The following is a 22531-nucleotide window of genomic DNA, read 5'->3' on the forward strand; positions in this document are numbered from 1 at the left end:
TCGAGCAGTGCAAACACATCATATTTATCCTCCTCACCCTGCCCTTCTCTTCTGTCCTGGGATTTGTGTTCCGATGGATGCCAGATCAAATTCCTGCGCAGGTGTTATGTTATTAGCAGGGATAACAGCCGGTGGGTTTAGACAGAGTTCACCAGGGCTCATAAAAGAAACTAAGCTCGGAGAATAGACAATTACAACGCAAAGGAGGTGTAATAACCGGGATTGTATTTAGAGGTGAGTGGTCAATAATGATGTAAATCTTTCAGAGGTTAATAAAACTGACCTGCAGTAATGTTTTTACAGAGTTCCATCACACTGATCGTAACACTGAAAGCCATGGTTAGCATGAGTCTCTGCAATTCATAACTATTTTCCATGCTGTTGCAGTGGCGACTGATCCTTGTAATTGTAAACCACAAGTAACATGGCCGCTGTCAAGGTCAGGTCACAGTGTGGCAGGCTCGAATGATGTTGCACAGTAAGTGTGAAGTCTAAAGCCGTAAGCTCTCTCACAAGGTCTCTGCAGTTGTCGTGTTGGCGTTCACATAGCTTGTGTTGGACTCCCAGGAGGTACATACTTAGCTCACCACCCCCTCCGTCAGCTCCTACCTTACAGAGCAAACCTCTTGGCATGTCCAGCTGATTTGTCATCATGGTTATTTTTAGCAATCGCTGAAGCATCCACCTGCCCCACATTAAGCTACACATCTGGACTGTCAGTTACAGAGCCGCTCAAGTACTCTGCCATGTCAGATAAGCGATACATGTGAGCCAGGGGAGTGTAATAGCTTAGTTGAGGTTCAAATGATGTTGATACATCATGATGTCAATAAAAAGGCAACACGGAAGTTTAAAGGAAGCACTGGTGTGATGAAGCAGAGGGTGTAGTGTGGGCTGCTGGGGACCAGGCACTATATTAAATTCCTCTTGTAACCTCAGAGAAAAACACACTCAACCCACTAACAGAACAGAGCTCAACTGTAGCTTACACCCAGCGAGTTGCAAATATCTCTATTCTTGGAATTGCAATCTCACTTTCTGTGTTTGGCAATAAAATGAAAGTGTTCAATGTAAACAGTAGTAGAAACACTGACCTCTAACAACAGCTGGCCCTTCTATGTTTGAAGAGCAGCTGAGTCGTGGAGGTATTTCAAAGGGTGACTGCCTGGGCATTGGGTGTCCTGTCTACCCTGCACAGAGGCCTCAGGGAGGAGCTTGAGTTACTGCTGCCAGAAACCTGAGGCCTGATGTCTGCATCAAAAGTAAATTCCACTTAACGTGCCACATCCCTTTCAAACACGACCCGGGGGCTTTGGAGGGTTGAGACACCCTTATATAGCACATACCATGTTTGTTTGTGCTCACAAGGGAAGGTGGGGTAGTGAGCCCTAAAGTGGGATAGGGATGATGGTGTGACACCAAGGGAACATTTGGCGGTGGATTCCAGTCTTCGCTTCTCCATTTCCATTTTCCATTCCCCCACTTACCACCTCCTTCTCCCCTGATCTCGCTTCATTCCTGATGGGGCAAGTTGTTTTATTGATCTTCAGAAAATAAATTCCTATGTTCCCTTTTCCCTAATTGTAGCTGCTGTTACTCAACAATCATCAACAGCTTCAGACCCCACATTGCATTGATCAGCAGAGAGCCAAGCTGAAGGATCCTGGGTCAAAGGCATCCAGTAAAGGTGCACAGTTAAGGAGGCTGTGGGCTGCAGAAAGACTGGTTCAGAGTCTGGATCCCCGTAGTTCTTTTTTTTGTTTTGTTTTTTTTCTTAACCCAGAGTCAGCCTTGAACTCCCACTGGTATTAGAACAATATTTATTTGTGTTAGAGGGGAGGTGATTCATATTACTCAAAATCACTGGCATAGTACTGGTGAGATCTGCGCCTTGCTGCACATTTTTTCCTCTCATTAAAGGTGTCCGTGCCCAGAGGAGAAAACCAATGCCTACCACATATTTTCAACCTGTGCCAGCTCTGCCTTTTCTTCTCTTTGTGCGCTGTCTTTCAGCGCTGAACAAAAAAAAAAAAAAAAAAAATATGTGTGGGAAGAGGCAAGGGAAAGGGTCACTGGTTTTTTATCGCTGCATTATTTAAGATCCTGTCGAGTTTCTTTTTTTTTCTCCCCTCTTTGCAAATGCATCGAAGTCAAAAGCGCAGTACAATCTTGAGAGAGAGGAAGAAAGGAGGAATGAAACTTGTGTAGCCTGAGGAGGGCTATGACTCACCTAGACATTGTTCAGATGGAGCGAAAAGAAAACAAGTTCAATAGGAGTTTCTATTGAGCTGTGCTTAAAGCCACCTTTCTCTTAACAAGCTGCAGTGAGAGGTGGTTTGCCTACCAAGCTTGCCTGCAGCTCTCCGCAGGGCGATTATGTCACGGCGGGCCAGTCAAAATGATGTGTATCTCTCTGTTAGAAGGCAGCTCTACTGCAGCAAAGGCTCTGACTAGGAATATTATTATTATCTCCTCCAGGATCCTCTCCACAGCAACAACGGTGCCGCATTGTGAGAGCTCTGGAGAAAGCTGTTTTTGAAATAATCCGCCTGTCTGTTATCCTGCCTCTCAGACAATAACATCCAGAAAGGCTTTCTTACTTTCCACCTCCCACACTGACAATAGAGTAAAGGCTTTACAACAAAAGGATGATGTGGATATGAGGGACAGTGAGGCTCCATGACCTGTCCTATCATACCTCCTCGTAGCGCCCCCGAGGGAGCCGGGATTTGGTTGTGGTTGTTGACCAGCCAATCAGAAAGCAGCGAGCCGTGTCTTAAAGGACTCTCTGCTATCTCGGCTGCAGAGAAGCCTGGAGAGCCACGAGGAGCCACCGGTGCTGTGATCTATATCAGGGCCAGAGAGTAATGAAGAGCAGCCCCCGATTCCACCGGGAGATACCTGTAGGTCTTATCACTGCCGGCACACATTTTGACATTAAAAAGGGAAAGGAGGCCACGCCCTTTCCATAGTCGGCTGTGCTGAGCAGAAGAGCTCTACAGCTATCTCCTGCTTTTTGTTTTGTTGTCTCCCTGCGCCTTTATCTATCCATCTTCCTGCCTCCGTCCCTTCTCCCATGGTCTCAAGCTAAACTTAATCAAAGTACAATGGCTGTAGCACACTGCCCCTTATCACAAGCTAAAACCGATAACTCCTCTCCACCCCTATTCTTCTAAATCTGACAGAGGAGGAGAGGCGCGCATGCTTTTAAACCACTGAGCTAGGATCTGGTGTTGCATTAATTGAGTTAAATGGATTGCGATGGTCGAGATGATTTGTCTGTCGGCTTTTATTGCCGCAATTTAGACTGTGCCTCATCGCATTATGCCACTTAACGAGAGCCCTCCTCAGCCGTTTTGTCTCTGCTGGTATTAACACGCACAGGTTCACTTCACAGGGGAAAGTGAGGATGCGTGAGCTAAATTTGGTTGATAATCAACTGAAAGCATTTCCTCTGACTCTGTCATTGAAATTGAAAAAATAATAGCTGTCCCTTAGTTTCACCTGTTACTCTGTAATCTATTTGGTTACAATTATGATGGAGGTGGCCCCCCTCAATCCTCCTCCCAAACCAGCCCACCTCCATCATTCAACCCAGGCCCTCGCAGGGAGTTTGAGCAGGTCTGGATTCTCTCCGGTGAAATATGCCTTGTCCTTTTTCCTTCATTTCTCCTTATCTGGTTAGTGCTGGCTGTGGGCCTGCTGAGGCGTTGATTTGTGACCCTCTCTGTCTGCAGCAGCGGGAGACTTTAATGCAATGCGTGCCTCTGCCCTTCTCCCTGCTGATGAAACAGGCCTCTGCATTCCCCTGATAGACCGCTAATTTGTATACTAAACTGACAGGCAGCCGTGATAAGGGCTAGCAACTGCCGCACAGCCGTGGGAGGGAGGCGAGGGAGGAGAGGCGGTGGTGTGGGGCACGGTAAGCGAGACGATGGGTAATATTTTACACAAAGCTCCCCCCCCTCCCCAAACCCTGCTCCACTCTCAACATTCATTTCCCTGCGTCTGTTGCTAGGGGGAGAGAGAGCAGGGGTTGTCAGCCCTGGCCTGCTGTCACACATACACAAACACATGCGATACATGCTACTACGAAAATGGCACTCGGGGCTAAGTATAAAGAGGACTGTGTGTGTTTTGTGTGTGTGCAAGAAGGGAGTACTTCATTCTTCATGGTCACTATGGAATTCATTATCATCTTAATGATGCTCCAGTTGTGGCAAGGATCTGTTGGTTGACAGTTGTGTGGGAGGTTTCTTCTCTCTTTCCCCCCGTTTGTGCTGTATGTCCCCGCCATGCTCGCTGGGGGTTTGCAGTCTTGCTGGCCCACACCTGTTCTGACAGGCAGGCAGCGGTGGTGTAGTGCGGGGTGGGAATCAGAGTTAAGGTAGAAGGAACCTGCTCCCCGCTCTGGGAACATGTATAGCACTGCTGCGGCTTATAATAAACGACCGCTCGGGAGGTCATTAAGTTTCCGGAACGCTGTGAGGACAAATGCAGGAAGATAATTAATTTGGTGTCTCCCATTGCAGCCCGGGAGCTGTAGGCCTACTGCTCCTGGCTAATGTAGCATTTATTGCGAAAGCATCAGCGAACATCTAGGTTCAGAGGGCGACGCTGGTTGTGGGCCCTGAGTGGGCGCTGACAGAAGTGTTGAAACATGAAACACCAACCGACTCCCACATGAACACAGAAAGTCACACACCTGCTAGAGCTTGAAAGATGGGTGTTTTAACAATGTCAATAGTTGATAAGCTCTGTTGTGGCTGCGTTCAAAATCATAGTTTGACCCGTTTTATTCACAAAATAAATATTAACATCAATTCAGAACAGAAACCCGATTATAATCCTGCATTTTATTGTGACAACTTAAGAACACGTTCTTAACCAAGTAACATCTTTCTCATCACTTTGAGGCTTCTTGATGATAGCATCAATTGAAATCCAGATTTTTCCATATGAGACAAAAGAGGCAACAGAACAGGACGTGACAGTAAACGCAGAATTGGACGAGGGCAATGAAGGAGGAAGTTGACAGTGATGAAACACCACGCAGGAAAGCAAATTAAAAACGTGTGTGTGTGTAAAGGTGTGTGCGCGTGGGAGGTGTTGTGATGTGGATCCATGGAGAGGCAGGTTCGGCCAGGGTAATTGAGAACCTGACCGTCTGTGCCAGAACGCGTGCCCTCTCACCTGCTTCCCTTCTTCTTCATTTTTTGCCCTCTATCTTTTCTTTTTTTTTTTTTTCCACATTTTTCTTTTATGCTTCTTTGTAAGTTTCTTGGTGCCATTTCATGTCAAATCAATACACCGAGCAGCATCAAGTCTCTCTCCCCCTACACCAAGACTTTTACCGGACTATTAAGCATGAGTGAAGTTGTTTTTTTTTGTCCCTCAGTTCTATTAAACAGGCATATTCTATAGGATAACTAACTTGTGGTTATAGCGCCATGGGTGTTGATTTCCATCTTATCGTTCATGTATAATTCATGAATAAATCAGATGTTTTAACATTGGTGTCGAGCAGCCAATATTTCCTCTTTCAAGTGGGGAAAACATGATTTTGAATTGGCTGGTATTTTGGTACCTTAAGTGTTAAAGGTAGCTCGTAAATGTGCCAAATGACTCGGAACTGAGTTGTAATTACAGTCATTGCAGGCATGAGCCCACAGAAAAGCCTACAAACAGGTTTCTTTGTTTTTCCGTGCTGCGGATGTTGTGATAGCACTGCCAGTGTTAGTAAAAAAAAATATATATAGCTATACCAGGGAAGGGGTGGACATTACATGCTTTGCCTTAGCGGGGGGGGGGGGGGGCTTAATGTAGTCTGTGTTAACTTAACCTGTGGCTGTAGGATGTCTTTCAGTTTGGAGATAATTTGCTCAGCTCCGAGGAATGAAGGGCATGTACAGTAGAAGCTTTCAGATCAAAGGTAGATGGACAGCCTGGGGATCATTTGATAGAAAGCAGGGGATGGGGGGGTTTAAAGGAGAGAAATTGGTCTCTCAGCAGTCTTTACTAAATGAGGTTAATTGAATCTGGGTAATTGCTGACCTCCCTGTCTTGGTGAAATCACAGCCTTAACTGATCAATGCCTTTCATAAATGTATGCCTGAAGGTCATTCTGTTGATTATACCGCTCTCCCTTGTTGCCGGCATCGCCTCGCTCAGATTGCCCATTGTGCTTGAATTAAACAGGGAAGCATTTTAACGCTTAACAAAAAAAAATGCAATTAAGCTTGTCTCATATTTTCTAAATTAATTAGCTTGGTGTGTTGTTTTGTAAAAGTGATGTGGACATGGGAAATTTGCAAGGCTTCCCCCCCCCCTCTTGCTTCTTTGCTTTGACAGCAAATGCATTTTGCCTTGCAGTAAATGTCTCTGTTATTGCTAGTGAGGGGTTTCTGTTTCTCTGCTCTCCCTCTGCGACTCAGCTATTATCAGGAGATTTATGCAGCCAATAAGTCACTGGTGTTCAGGGAAGTTGGGGACTTTTTAAAACAAACAGCAGTGTAATTTGTTATTTGGCATTCACTAAATCTGGGAATTATGGTTCTGCATGTGGCTCTTTGGGGAGTTAGCACTCTGATGGTGGGTTTACTGGCCCAGCTCCCTCCCTGGCCTCCTTCTTTCTCTTTCTCCCCCTCATTCCTTTTACGCCTGCCGAGGAAACGGAAGGATTTCACAGCTGCTAGGAGCTGGGCCCCGGCTGGGCCCTATGACCTCCTTCTTGCTTTTTCCCCCCCTTCTCTTAGTCTCACTCCCTTTTTTCTCCCTCTCTCCAGCAGTCTCTTTCCTCAGGGAGCTCTTGTGTGGCTCAGAGGAAGCTGAATCATAAAGCATGGCTAATGAATAGAATAGGGAAGGAAAGCTGAGGCTTGCTGACGGCCCTCCAGAGAGGAGCCCAGGCCCCTGAAGCCCCAGGCTCAGATAGCAGACGGCCCCCTCAAAGGTCAGGCTTCCTGCGGCCCACTCCAAGGGCTTTTGGCTCCGAGGCAATGTGGCTTGAATTTCCCCCATTATTTTTTTTAAATGGTTAAATTTTCCTGTTTCCTTTGGAAAACCTGGCCTTTGCTCCTCAGTTTTTTCTTTGTCTGTCTCTTTTTCTCTATATATATTTTCCCTCTGTCTCGTCTTTCCCCGTCTGTTTTTAATGGCAGCCAGGGTTGCCTCAACAAAGAGAGTGTGAAGAATTTGTTATACATGACCTCTGCACACCACGACCGCAGGCGGCGCAGGCTGCCAGCAGCACAGCCCTGTGAAAAAATGTAAACTTGACCAGCGAAACCCAGAAAATTCAACAAAAACAACAGCTAGCCAAATCAGGGCTCTGCTTTGACATGCCTTTTAAAGAAGTGCTTTTGTAAGCTGGCCTTGTAATTGTGGATTATACAACTGACTCATGCAGACTTGGCAGGTGCAAAACGCAGCATTAAAGCCTAAATATTGGTTGTTGATGTTCCTTGGAATAGGTTTGGAATATAAAACAGCTCACTGCACACTCAAATGGCCAGAATAAGAATAAGGAGAAGTGGGTAATCGTGGCACTTGGTAAACACAGCGTTTTCTGTTCCCTTTCTCAGGGATGTTGTGTCTGCTCCACTTTCAAACCCCTCTGTGGTCATAAGAATTGTTTTAACTGTCGTAGTTAGTTATGGCATCACCTACCCTGTTGTCGCTGGGGGAGCTGGGTTTGCTTTTTGTGACCCCGTGCCACCCTAAAGAATGTCCCCCAGCCAACTTTTGTGTCCATTTGACATGCTTCATTTCAACCTGAGACCATATTTTTCTTCCAGGGCCTCCAGGGCCATGATTCAAGGCAAGGCTGAGGTTGTACCACTGGAGCGCTGAGGCTTGGTACTGGAGCGTTTAATGTTGTCCAAAGCTAACAAAGAGCCTGTGTTGTAGCCTGGCGCCCAGGTTCTGGGAGACTGAATGAGGGTGATGCAAAACACTCTGTCTTTTCTGTGTAGTCAACTGTAAGAGGGAACGGAAACATCTCTGTTTAGATGAGTGTTTGCCATCCTTAAAAGACCAAACTAAAGATCTGATATACTATATTATTTCCCTTACTGTACATGATTGAAAAAGCTCAAGCAGTCAGTGAGGGTCTCTCTCTTTACTCTGTTCATTAGGATGTAAAATATTTCAACACACCGTCCAGTCTTCATTGTGACAGTATAGTTATTTGTCATGTCTCTAATAGACTCAGCTGTGCTTATCCCTTTGTGTTGTAGTGGTTAGCTGAGACATCGGGCGCGGACAGACAAACACAGTGGAGAACAGTAACACAGTGGCAGTGAAGGCGGACTAGGGAGGAAAGAAGAGGACGTCCTCAAAACACTTGTGAAGAACTAAGACGCATGCCAAGGACAGCCATCTGTGTTTACAAATCATTTTCGTTCCCTTTTTGTCTCTGTCTCTCTTGCACTCACTCTGATTCACTGTTCAGTTTTTACATATGCTCCCTTTGTGCGGCATAAAATACAAGCATGGCAGTTAAGGACACTCAGGCCTTTTGGTTGGAACATATGTTCAGCTTTTGCAGCGTTTTAACAGTGAGAAGTACCCAGATGAGAAGATCGAAAGCAAAGGAAACTCGTGGCTTTCAACAAAAACCCCTATATGGGCTGATATAACAGGCTGAGGAGGACTTCCATTGTTAATATTATCTGCCAAGAACGCAGACATTTTGCTACGGTTATGCACTAAGACGGATTCTGTGTGGATTTACTGCTTTTCTGTCAGAGTGTTTAAAAATTTCACATATGGCCAGTTAACATGTTTTTATGTCAGATTGTATGGTTTGTTTTCGTTTAGATTTCGCTTGCCAGAATTGACATATCAATCTGAAGCAGAGAGGAAAATCCCTTTCGGTGTTTAGTCTAGATGTCTCTACTATCACTTTTTAGTGAGATACTGTTCCCCCTCATGTGTCTCAATGTTGTATGCATGTAATCCACCGTGTTTTTTTTACTGCTCACTAGAAATAACCAGACAAAAGCTCATGTCGTTTGTCAGAACATGTTTCCTCCACGTAAAGGCTTGTATTGTCTTTGATATTGAATGTAAGGACGCTGCTTTTACATCAAACAATCTATTCAAAATACTGCAGAACAGAATATGTGAATGCAGGAGCCATTACGCTCTAATGCTGCATAGCCACCATAATGACTTCCTTCGTCTTCCACAGCACTCTTTGTGGGTTTTCAGGTGGCACAACAGTGCCACCTAATGTTACCTCAACAGGAAGAAAAAAAACAGACAGGGTTATCAGGTACAAAGAGAGCTCTTCTCTTTGGCTGTCTTTTCATTGACTCTAATGCTCAGTCAGCCAGATGAAGTCATGGCCACTTTTTGTGGCTGAATATGTTTTTTTTACAGAGCAGGCTAAATGTTGCAATGCTTGCATTAGCTTTGATGAATAACCTTTAATTGTGGGAGGGAGTTTTTTCTGCAAACAGGACTGGCTGAAGTTTGCCTCAAAATAAGCTCATTAGACAAACCCACTTACAGTCTGTCTTCTTGTTTTTACAGGTGTCTGATGTAGGTTCAGAGAAGCTCTTTTCCCCCACCACACCCAAAGGTAAGACCTGCTCTGTTTACTTTCCTCCTCCGCCTCATTCATACTCACAACTGGGTGCAGAAAATGAGTCCAAATCTCCTCCACTCTAATCCTGTCGCTACCATTCAGATTTAAATGTCAGCAGACATTAACGAGATCTGGTGACTACATATGCATACATTTTTGCCTGGGTGTAGAGTGGTGTTTCTTGGACGACCCGACCAAAGGATTAGCCCTCCTACATATTGGTTCATTAGAGAGGATTTAGAGCCTCCCTGCCACATGCTCCCACAAATGGGAACTTCCCTCAGGCAATACAAGCTCTCTGACAGCAGGCCTGGACCATAATGGATGCCAAAGGGAAGAGAGAAAGAGCTTTGTCAGCCCCCCAGACAGCCCAAACCCTAGTGTGTGTGTGTGTGTGTGTGTGTGTGTGTGTGTTCATGTTTGCATCTACATGGAATATAAAGCCTTTGCTTCTGTATGATCATGCACATCTCATGAGATTATGATTGCTCATGGGTCAATGTCAGTGGAAACACACACACGCACCGGTATAGACGAAATAAGTTTCAGTTGCACCCGTGCATCCTCACACTGCCACGATGCTGGATCGTTCAGAGCAGAAAAAAATGTGAATACAGGAGGCATGGACAAACCAGAGAGGAATGATCAGCCTCCTATAGTGACAGAGAGCAGCATGCAGACCACATCCCCTCTGAGCTGAAAGCATTATAATGCTCCATAAAAAAACAAGCGGGAGGGAGAAAGATGGAGAATGTAAAATGGCCAACCGAGTGCAATTTCTATGTGACAGTCTGCAGCAATAGAGCAGCCTGCTTCATCAAGGCTGTTAAACATGTCATCCTAAAAGAAATCACGTTAGTGTTAATTTAGACATGTTGACCTTTTTTAAGATGTTTACCACTATACTTATTTTTTTTTTTCCTATGTATGATGAAAGGCGTGAACTTCCAGAAAAGCAGAGCTGACAAGTAGGAGAGTAGTCTGTGAGATGAAAATCACCTGTGACCAAGAGCAGCCTTGTGAAACCATCATTTACAATGACAATGACTTATTTTCTTAAAACAACTCGACCGCGTCCGACTCCATTACTCCTTCATCGGGCTGCTGTTGTCACCTGTCAGAGCGTTGACTTATTTTTCGCTGCATCCCTGGACAAAACATGGCTGCACATTAACACACTGCCATGGAGAACTGCAAGCACAGTCACACACACACACACACACACACACACACACACACACACACACACACATGGATTTTTCTGGTTTCAATAAACATCACAACAACACTTTGCTTTAAGCTGGCGAGAGGAGGCCTCTGTGGATGTTGCTAATGTGCACACAGGGCTGTGGATTAACACTGTACAACCAGATAATCCAATCAGAGTCAATCCTGATTGTCACACAGATCAACCAGATCGTGTTTGGGAGAAGCAATAATATAGAATAAGGGGCACCCAATTAGAAATGAGGGTCAGAAAAGGTGAGGTAACACTTTTATGAAGGATATATTGACGATGAGGAAGACGAAGTTATCAAGCAACATTTTCAGACTAGCTCTCCTCTGCCTTTACAACGTTGTTGTTTTTGTGCTGTTATGGATTCTAGGACAGTGATTGTTTTGAGCAGAGACATTTTTTTTTTCTGTGTGTGTAATACAGAGCTGCCCACAGGCTGTTTCCTCTGGTTTAAAATGCAGCGTATGTGTCCCATTACCGGTCTCCCTCACAGTCCTCTGGGACCAATGAAAAGCCCTCTTCCCTCTGATCACCGGGCCTGTCGAGCTGTTGGCTGGGAGACACACACACACACACAAACATTATTGCACACATAAATTTATAATGCTGCGATGATGTTTGGCTTGTACATTCCTCAAGGTAATGCGTGTTGTTTCTTTTCGCTCCCTCTTGCTTTTCAACGTTGTGCTCCTCTCTGAACTGTGTTTTGATGAGCAGTTAGGGTTACAAACAGTCGAGGTTTAGTCCAAATTGCACACAGGCCTGCAGTCTGTCATGTTAATGAAACGGTTCAGGATTAATAGAGGGGAGAAAGACCAACATTGTAATCAGCAGAGGAAGAGTGCTGTAATTATGCACACAAGAGCATGGTTTTTTTTGGAGGGGGGCAAAACCCAGAGACGCTTGCCTTCTTACACTCATATTTACTTTTCGTCATCTCTATCACTAGTCTGTTGACAACCTGTTATAGATGCAAGACAGCAGTGCAGATAATAGCCCGAGTTAATAGTATCTCTAATAATACAGTACACACTGTAATTCTCTTTGGAGGTTTTTAGCTGAGAGCTGGCACAAGTTGAGTTGAATGTCTGTCTGTGTTGGTGGTCATGAGGTAGGAAGGAACAGCACAGGGCGAGTATTATCTAACAGCTATTGGTTTTTGTTTATTTCCTGTCTTAAACCTCCTGCAAATTATTGATTTCCTGGAGGATGGCATGTTTAAGTAAAAAGCCTGCGAAGGCTTGTGCTCCTCTCAGGTCTACTCTTATTGAGCTGCAGGTCAGAGTTCACTGATGTCATTTGCTTGAAGGCGAATGAGGAGCTAAATGTAGCTGCTGAGCGTGTAGGGGGCAAACTCCTCAGAGCGCAGATAAACAGTGTGTTCTTCTAACATTTCACAGTGCTGCTCGTATGGAAACAGCGGAGAACTATCACTTAGCTGTCACCAGCTAGAAATATCTGGGTTGAACACTTTGGAATCTGCACTGACAATGTTGAATGTTGTATCTGTATGATTTAGTCCTGTTGGTTGGGTCCAGGAAAGATGTTTTATGGATTTTTTTTTGTCCACTTTGACGTCCTGTTGTGTTAGCGTGATGCTACCTGTCATGGTGTTTGGGTAAACCCTGTGTGCTTTGCAGTCCACCCGCAATAACCTGGGGCATCTTAGGATAGCAAGCGAAAGATTGGTAGAAAACCCATTTCTGAAGTGGATTTGTGCCCTTGTAATCCTGATTAATTTTGACCCGTTGTGCTCATTTTAAACAGAGCATTACAGTAAGCGTGAACACAGCAAGCTCCGGGGCGAAACCAGGAGCTTAGCGGCTTTGGGAGGCTTAGCTGCAGATGGCATTTTAAGCCGGACTTAATAAATTGTTTCCATTAAACTTACCGGCCCACACATACTGGATTAGACCAGTGGAACAAAGGAAGGAGAGAGCGTGCAGACGAAGAGGAGGGAAAAAAGCACACACACAGCTCCCATCATGCACATCTGACTCTGTTAACATCTCTCTGAGGCCACATGAAAGGTGAAGACAGGGTTACTGTGCTGCTCAGGGAGATAGGAGCTTTTGAACATGAATTTAAAACCCACTCACTTCAGTCCTCCTGCTCGTCAGGGATGTCGGACCAATTTGCTTAATTGACGCAGAAGTAAACAAACAAAAAAAAATTGCATAAACCATTTAGCTTGGCAGTGGATTTAAGGCTTATCCTTTAACTGTTTATATATAAACACATTACCAATGGCGTAGCTTAAGGATTTAGTATGTGCCCATATCCTTGTTTTTTTTCCTATAGAGCCTTTTTGCTTTTATATCATTCTGCTTTTGTGGGTAATCAATTCCTTATGGTAGAACCCCGCCTCTCCCCTCTGTCAACCTCCGCCTGCCTCCTTCATACCTCCTTCCCCCATCGGCTCATGGCTCACTCCCTAAGCTCTCATTATGTGCGACACAGTCCAGGGTTCCCGTGTCGAATCGCTAATCAACCGCCCTGTCTGTAGGCCTGCTCTCTCAATAGGTGCTGAGTGGCCTTTGTTCCGCCACTGCTGTTTGCTGCATGTCAATAAAAGAACTCAGGCCTCCGCCTCCTCCTCTTCTCCTCTCCTGTTACCTGGACCAGTCAAAGCTACAGTCCCACTCCTGCACTGCAACCCCAGCGAAATGAAAGTCAGTCGTACCTGCCTGATTCTGAATGCTAGAGAAGGGAGGAAGGATGGAGACTGGAGAGGGAGCAGCAAGGTCAGGGGCAAGGGGGATTGAGGGCAGCTCCGGCATAGTGAAGTAGATGAGAGAGCATGTTTGTATTCGTCCAGGCAGCTCTCCTCTGGCCAGGTCACTGTAATGTATTACTAACCTCAGCGGCCAGCCCGACTGTTTGCAGCCTCTCACCCATTAAATAATGAATGAAGGTTGACCCTCTGACCAACAAATCAGCTTTTCGCTGCCGTCCAATCAGGATAGAGTGGAGGTAGATGGAGTGTGGATTTCTGGCTGGCTGGAGAGCAGACATGTTGTTGGAAAAACACAAGAGCTGCAGAGACTTCACACACACACAGATTATCCAGCGCTGGAATTGAAAGCTGCCCTCACCACTGTGAAAGCTAAGCCTGGTGAAGCTCACCTCTTGTACCTGGACAAAGTCCATTCAGCTGGCGGATCATGCTTTTTTTTTTTTTTTTTTTTTTTTTTATCAAGACCTCCAATAAGCTCTGTATAGACAAAGCACTCATCGTCAAGCTCTGGTGTTTTGGGGTTTGGACAGTCATGTGTCACAGTCGCCCTATGTGCTAAAAGAAGCCAGAGGTTGGTTTTGTGTGCAAAAATAAACCTTCCTCTGCTTTCAAAAACAACTTCCTTATTACTGAGCCTTAACAGAAACTCACGTGTTCCTCTGGTTGAATTAAAGTATTAAAAAGGTACAACCTCATAGAGGAATACTGGAGGCAGATGGGTTAGCTTGCACGCTCAGTCGCGGAGAAAACACTTTGAAGAAATTTGAGAAAACCAAAAATATGTCTTGTTACTTTATTCGTCTTGGGGTTATAACTCTTCACACACGCAGGACAGCTTATGAGCTGGTTGATTTGTTTTTGGAGGAAGAAGGTTGATAATAATGCTCCTTTATTGATAGTGCTAATGCTGTTTGTGCAGGCGTCCCTGTCGGAGAGATGAAAATAAATAGGGGGAGCTCAGCGGAGATAAGACACGTGTTTAATTATTAATTGAGCCATTACTGACAGAGATTGCCTTTTTTGATTTAAAGCAGGAAGGCCTGCTTCAGGGACAGAAAAAGCAATTACAGAATTCCCAGCTTGCACCGCTGCTGCCCATCGTTTCACCGTACTCTGCGAGAGAGGAGTGAGAGGAGACAAAACACTCCCACACACACGCTCATACACATCCTGTTGCTGAGCAGATCCATAAATTATTTTAATTCTTTTTCAATATTTATGGCGTTTTAAATTACGATTACATTGCCATGTTTTATTTATGTTGAGTGGCAGGCAGTCAAAGGGACTAGGCCGCTTTACCCACAATCCCTCTATGGCTTGGCACCTTAAAAGCGGCTGAAGAGAATTGTTTGGTTTTGTATGATTCAGGAAGTGATGTCAGACTGAACAAGCTCTTACAAGCCGCCTGTTTTCAGACACTCCTGTTTTTGTTTTTTTTATCGCACAGCAATTAACAGGCTTGTAAAAGCATTGCTAATATGTCATGCAATCCCTGTGTGCACTCTGTGGCGCCTTTAGAGCACTATTACGTCCATTAGAAAGTGACTGTCCTCTGCAGAGAGCCCAGCGTACATGAAATATTAAATCAGCTCCTGTTTAGAGCATTGGGTCTCTGCTGGTTCAATCATCAAAACTGAAACTCTGCTTGATAGTCAGTTTGTATCTCCCTCGTCGCGTCTATGTTAGCCATTACGTGTCAGGATGGTTGACACCTGTCAGTCACTCCCATCAGTACTTGTCATCTGTGTCAGTAAGCCTGTGGGTGGTGATCAGCTATGGTGACAGAAAATGGGAGTTGCATTGAAGCCTGCGTGATTAGGGTCCTTTGTGAAGCTCTGTGTTCATTGACTGAATATGGATTCATCCTGAGCTGTAGAGAGGGAGCAATTACAAAATCACTAAAGGCCATGAGGGGCTTTTCGGGATGAGTTGTGAGGGTGAAGGGAAGCATTTTGACTGCTGCAATGTCACTGTACATTTTCAGTGAGTGATGCGAGAGTAAAGTGTACTGTATGTGCTGTAGCGCTGTTTAAGTTGGAAGACACAGAGGTTATGCTCCTACACAACACAAAATCATATTGAATGTGTTAAGCCATTAACATTCTGAGCAGTCCAGTGCAGCCTGAAAGCTCAGATAGAGGTTGTTTAATGTCACCTTTTCAGCTCAGGACAAACGATAAAATGCAAGTTTACTGTCGCCCTGGCCTTTTCATTCATGGCTCTCCTCTCCGACTATACTTTAACTACTTCTCCACTATCACCAGGATGAAGAGAAAAGAAAGAAGGGTGAGCATTTTTTTTTGTGGCCTTGACCAAACGGAAACTAAATACCTCAGTCAACATTTCTATCTGTGCAGCTATCAGTTCAAATGAAACAGCAGGGAAAAGTAAACATGTTGAATCTAAACAGCAATATTTCCATCAGGACATAAAGTCCTGAAATTATGTTGGTCTCTCAGGGTTTATGCGCTAATCACAGTGCAATCAAGGTCCAAAATTCATGCATTACGTTTTTGTAATCCCATTGATTTTGTTCTATAAGGTGCACCATCGCTAATCCGCTGCACTAACAGCAGCGTCTCCTGTGGGCAAAGTGATGAAAAAGAATGACATCTTTGCCCCTTTGAATGCCTTATTTACCCCTAAAAAAACTCCTAGATGGCTCATTTGACAAGTCAAAAGTAATATGCACATTATCGCTTCTAACATTTCCTTTTCTTACTGTCCTCTATAGCTTTTTTTTTTTACATACTTTTTGATCAGTCGCGAGTTCCTTTATCTTTGGTGAAGTTAATGTTTTAACCTTCAGTTTACCAGAAGACTTTATTTCCTTTAAAATAGAAGCAGGAATAGAAAGCCGTTTTTGAAAAGCTAATTTCTAAACATGTTCAAAAAATACCATTACTCGCAGTAACTTATTGAATTTAGCCACTAATACTTTGAAAACCCTAGATAGTATGCATATGATGAATTGCTAAGCTAAGTGAGTGAAGAATTTCAGATAAAAGAGATTTCAATGAATGAATAAAGACAAATAAACAAATTCAATTGACAGCAACATATGCATACTGAACCCATCCCCTGTTGGCAGTGACAGCTTCTGTATAAACCAAGTCTTGAGCTGATGCTTCAGCAGTGAGTCAGGAAATCAGAGGCTCCCTGACAAGTGAAAAGCTTTTTGGCTGATAAGCTGCAGCCCCCATGGTTAGCTGACCAATTTGTGAAACATAGGCTGACACCCATCTCACCAGGGAAGCGACATTGGCTAAAATGGATTCAGGCTGCTTGTTTTTAGCTTCTTCTTTTTTTTAGAGGATAAAGAAAAGTATTTAGAGAGGATAACTCTGGAGAGCAGTAGCTCTCATCACATCTTCTGTCTAATCTTAATCCTCCTCCTCCTCCTCCTCCAATGGAGATGCAGCCAGCTGCAGTGTGGAAGGCATTTTCATTGTTTACTTCGGAGAATACATGACCAGCCTGTTATCACTGCTGTCAGGCCTGAGATGTAAAGCGTGTCGCTTGTGATCCCTTGCAGGTTTTCTTGTTTTTAATCCTTGATTCCAAACTCCAGTCCTCCTGCCAGTGAGAGTGGGTTTTTCCCCCTGCATTTGTTTGAAGATCCCAGTTCTCAGCTATGTGCTTTTTAAGCTCATCTGCGTTGAGCCGTTCAGAGCCAATGTTGTTTGCAGATGAGGCTGTAACGCTTATTGACAAAGCCAGATGGTAGGTGATTGTGGCCAAACACGATGCTTGGATAATGTACAATTGCTGGCAAGGGGACAGTCGTCAGCCTAGATGGATATTACAAACATGCTTGTAATGGATTGGACGTTTTGGGAAGCAGTTCACAAAGACTTGTAAAGATGGGGAAACCATTGCCAGGAGCAGAACAGACCTAAAATGCTTGAAATTCCATGGTGGAAAAGGACATCCATGCATTGGAGGAACATGCCAGGGAAGAGAAATGGAGGTGAACCTGTGAAACAAAATCCTGTATAAACAAAACTATCATCCTACCATATAAATTATTTTCCAAATATCTCGAGATGGGTGGTCTGCATCTGCTGTTTGTTCAGTATTTTTGTGCTCCATACCTCTCCTCCAGCTGCACACTAGCATCCATGTTTCTGTCAGTGGCTTATCAGAGCCACTCTGTCTAGAAACACTACCACAGGTTGAAACTGGTGCAGTATGTTTGACAGAGGGTTGGGTTTAAAGAGGCTGCGATAGAGCCAAGCTATTACCCTTGAACCCAACACATGGTGAAAGCAGTAACCTGACACACACTGCTGTGGAAGGGCTTGTGTTTGGTTCTGTATTTCACAGCACATCAATGCCATTAATTGTCCCAGTGTTGGTAAATAGACACATGGTAATTCACTGGGATGTGGGGCATGAATTTTGGCCTTTTCAGCTAAGGTTAGGGAAAAGGGGAAAATACACAGTGTGGTCTCCTCCAATACTCAAGCAGTCATCTGTTTGGCTGTTGTTTTTGGCTACCGCAAATTCCCTGCACTGGGCCCTGGTGGTGGGGCCCCTAATGGTCTCTGGCTGACTGTAAAACCCCATTCAGCACAGACTGGGCTCCAGCCTCCCTGGCTGTTAGGATGGTGCTGCTGTTTTGGGGTTGAGCAGCAGGGCTGGGATTTAACTGTTGTTTGCTTTGGGAAAGAGCAAGAGCGACTGCGTCAATGCTACATGACCCATGGAGAAGTGTGTACAGAGTCCTATCATCACACTACAAAGGTTAGACTAATATACAGTCCTGCTAATTAGCCTTTTACACCTCTATAAACTACATTAAGGATTTATTAAGGACTTTGCTCTTTTCAAATATCTTTAATAATTTGGGTTATTCTGATGAGCGGTGGCCGGTGCATAATGGGGGCACAGTTTGCAAAATTTAAAACAATCTTTCGTTTTTAAAAGAATTATTTTCTCATCTTTATTGTACCATTAAAGGACCTATTAGCTTATTTACACTAGCGTCAATGGTTTTGACAATTGATCAATTAACTTTACTCAAAGTGGGGACAGAGATTGTTATTAAGAGCTGTTGGTTACCCACACCAGTGTTGATATCAGCCTCCAATACTGATCTTATGCCATAACCAATAAGAAGTTTGTTTTACACTATGCTAATTATTTTGTGACAAAACATCAACCACAATTAAGTACTGGCAGAAAGTAACTTTTTTTTATATATAAAACAAGTAAAATGTCAGAAATCAGTGTTTTCCACCGATAAATGTATATTTTTTTCTTAATGGAACACGTAATGGAGGGGCTGCTACTCAAGAATTTAGAGCATATCTATCCTGTACTATTTTCTATTCATGTTTTTCATTCTGTGTTCAAACTTCAAACTTGATCCGTCACATCGAAACATATTGAGTAGCATAACCAAAACCAGTCATCTTCATGCTCTGTCAAAAACTATAATACATAATATCAACCTAAAAGGACCACATCTGTTGAAGCCCAACCGTGACATATTCCATTGGAATTGCGGCCGGCTGTGTTTTTATAAAAGATCTATATGTGGCTATCGCTAACTCAAATGATACAGGTATTGATTCATCAACTGTTAAGTGCAGGACATGTGCCAAAGGGCCCCGGGCTTCTTATCAACTGAGGCACACAGTATTAGTTTGCTGGATTGGCGTAGCACTGACCTAATCCTGGGAGCAGGTGCTGCTGGAGCCGAGACGGAGTGGACATGTTTTTTAGGGAGGATGAGCCATCTGGGTCTTGATACTTTATGGTGCTTAAAACACACTCTCAAGTGTGACACTCCCAGCACTTACCTTTTAGCTGCACACAATAATCTAAGTGCTGGCTGCTAAAGGGAGAGAGGAGGCTTTCAGGAGAATTTACAGGGTTTGATGTAGTGTGGAGTCTCCGCTTCGACACGGATTCATGAAACAGTCAGACACACTTGGCGGTTTGATTTTGATTCCTCTAACTCGTTCACTGTTGTTTTGTCATCTGCAGTCTGAAATATGTCGAGCTGAAAGAAAAGTGTGTTTGTTTTCTTTTGTTTCTGTTTTCTTGCTTTTGTGCCAGGCTGCCTCGCTCAACACTTTTCCCGGGCCTTGTGTTGTTTTATTTTGTTGTTTTTTTTTTTTCTGGTGTAGTCTGTTTCATCTCACAAGCGATTTGGCTCCAATTTCGCTCCTGTTTTACCGTGCTCCCCCCTCCCTCTCTTCTCACAAACATACTCACATTCACACATTTCCCCCAACTCACACACCGCCTTCATACTCCTAACAAATCAATTCTTCACTTGCTGCACTTGGAAAGCCACGGTGAAATGCAGCAGCTCATATAAGCCCTGAAAACGTGCAGGCTGCTGTTAATATTCCTTGTCCACCATGGTTGGAGCAGGCTAGACCCAGATTTACTTTCTTTGAGTGTGCGTGTTGCTAGCCTTCCACATGTGTAGCTAGGGGCTTAAAGGAGACAGGTGCAGACAATGGTGGGTTTTTGTAAGCAGCAGCCCCACAGATCAGGGCCGTGTTTCCATTAGTCTACCTGACATGAGTCCCTGCCCTCTGCTCCCCGTCCTCTCTCCTCTGACTTATTAACTAACCTCTCTCCCTCTGTCTCCTCCAGACTGGGTCACTTTATCACTCTTTCTCTGTCACTTGCCCGTCTCTCTAATCAACAGTGATAAATGGGGTGCAAGGTAGGACAGCAAAACTTTGTGAAGGTGATACAGGGTCGCAATTATCACTCTTTTTCTGAATTGGTGGAGAACATGGTACTTGAGAGACAGAAGAAAAGAGGAATTTAAGAGGCTCATGTGTTTCTGTCCAGCCCCCCCCCCCCCATACTAATTAAAACAACCCTTGTGAAAAATGTGTTTGTACATCGACTTTCAGATATAACAAGGCCTTACGATAACGTTTCCTAGCCCTGAAGAACACTGCTCTTTTAGCATGTAGCCATTAGCAGTTGGAATTGGCAGCTCCAGTCTGCTCTTCAGCAGCTGCTGGGTCTCCATCTGTAAGGCTAATTACCCAGCAGCACCCCAGGAGCAGCTCAGCAGCAGGATCCTCCTATAGATGAGGCATTGATTACATCAGTGAGTCTATACCGGACAGTGTGATCCCCCTGGGGGGGCCGCAGATTTGTGAAACTTAAGCGTAAGCACTTTAACGCACACCGGGGTGCTATCTTTAGACAAATAGCTCACTAAGATCTTATCCTATTCCATCCACCCTCCCTGTAGGGGAAATCTCCCACACACTGTACATCATTTAGACTCTACTGTTTGTCGTTAAATGAAAAGGTTAAAGATACTGTTTGCTCTTTAATTTAAAGCTTGCATAAATGAAAACTATTGATAAATAATTTAAAAAATAAATGTTTTGAATTGATTCAATTATAAACAGTGACAATGATCATCGATGCTTATTTGAGTCAATAAAGCTTAAGTTAAAAACACATCCAAGCAAATAATAATAAGCAAATAATTTTTAACAGCCACTGAATTCATAACATTGGGATATTTTACTATGAAAAACATGTGGATGAAATTATTTGTTCTGAATTCACCTCTTTGAATTTTATATCCAAAAACTACAGAATAGAACAAAAATAGTTAGGATTTAACGTTTCAATGTCTGAGCACTCTGAGCTTTGATCAGCAAGTGAAGAAAGCAGTCCTGGTCTGCAACAACAGGATGTTTCAACATGTAATCAGGACAAGAAGAAGACACGGAATGTGGGGTTGATTGATGATGTAGCACTTTGAAAGTTGTTGATGTTTGTTTTTAGCCGTTGCCACCTATAAATACATCCACCACTTGGCCTCAGCATTCTTGGCTGGTAAAGGGTATTATGATCATCATGGAATTAGCTTCTTTATTAATATCAAGCAGGTGACTAGCTCAGGCAATTCTTCACCACAGCTTGTGATACTTGAACTGCAAATTTCTGCATCCGCAAAACACTTGAGGAAATATGATACGTCGGCCAAGATGTTTGTCCTACCCCATTCAAGGCACTAAATAACAAAAGCTGCACATGTCAAAACAATGAATGAGGTATGGCGAACATTTAGGAGCTGTCAGCCAGCAATTGTTGCTATCCTTTCTGAGTGGGGAGTGAAAATGGAGATGGAGGAGGAAGAAAAGAAAAACATGCAGGCTCTTTCAGCCTACTGTCATGCCACTTAGGATTTGTTGAAGGATTTTCACCCAGCCATTTCCCTTCCATTCAAAAGTAATCAGTTTGGCTCTGAAAGATAATATTAGATCCACTTCGAGGCATGAGGGCTGCATGCATGTTCATACATGAAATGAAGCTGGAAAGCAGGGCTTCTGTTTACCTCCTTTTCTGCTTAGACTTGAAGCTTCCTGGCAAAAAAGCTCTCTGTCTTTGTGTCTCTTACATCTCATTCTTTCACCTCCTTCCCTCCCTCCATTCCTCCCATTCTTCCTGGAGCCAGCTGGTGGGCTAATAGAGGATGCTTTCCTGTGGGGCACCAAAGTGCTGCTGTTCAAGCGTTATGCAAGCTTAAGTAAAGCTGACACGCTGCTCAAGAGCTACAGCCCACACTGAGCTCCACGGCTGCCCACAGAGATACTCTGAAAAGGTCTTAAAGGTATGGGAGACACAGGGAGGCTGCCACTGTCCTCCCACCGCTGTGCTGTGATGTGGGAAGCAGGAGTTAAGTCCTTTATTAGAAGTGGCAGGCGTTGTCTCCAGTCACCTCGATAATTGCAGCACCACGTCCACTGCCGTAATCAATTGAGACAGCTGCTGCTGTGGCGTTCAAGTCCATCAGGCAGGCGTGTCATGCTAATTAATGAAATGATAAGGCTAGTGCTTGCAGCATTTCACAAATAACTCCTGAAGGCTTCCCTTCTTTTCAACACACAATTCATCCATAATGTTTAGATGGCCCCTCCCTTTCCCTGCCTGTTGGCTGTCCATCCACAGCAGCCTTAGGGCAAGG

At 44.2% G+C, this 22531-nt stretch overlaps 1 protein-coding gene across 11 annotated transcripts in view; it reads left to right on the forward strand.

Annotated features, from left to right (window-relative positions):
- fbrsl1 (fibrosin-like 1) overlaps nucleotides 1-22531 on the forward strand; it is a 286413-nt gene that overhangs the window by 241004 nt on the left and 22878 nt on the right. For all 11 annotated transcript variants that reach the window (XM_079351337.1, XM_079351327.1, XM_079351336.1 and 8 more), the window contains one exon: nucleotides 9538-9586. In XM_079351337.1, coding sequence (XP_079207463.1) covers nucleotides 9538-9586 — 49 coding nt within the window. The remainder of the gene's footprint in view (nucleotides 1-9537; nucleotides 9587-22531) is intronic.

The sequence above is a fragment of the Symphodus melops genome, assembly GCF_947650265.1.
Source record: "Symphodus melops genome assembly, chromosome: 1".
NCBI lineage: Eukaryota > Metazoa > Chordata > Actinopteri > Labriformes > Labridae > Symphodus > Symphodus melops.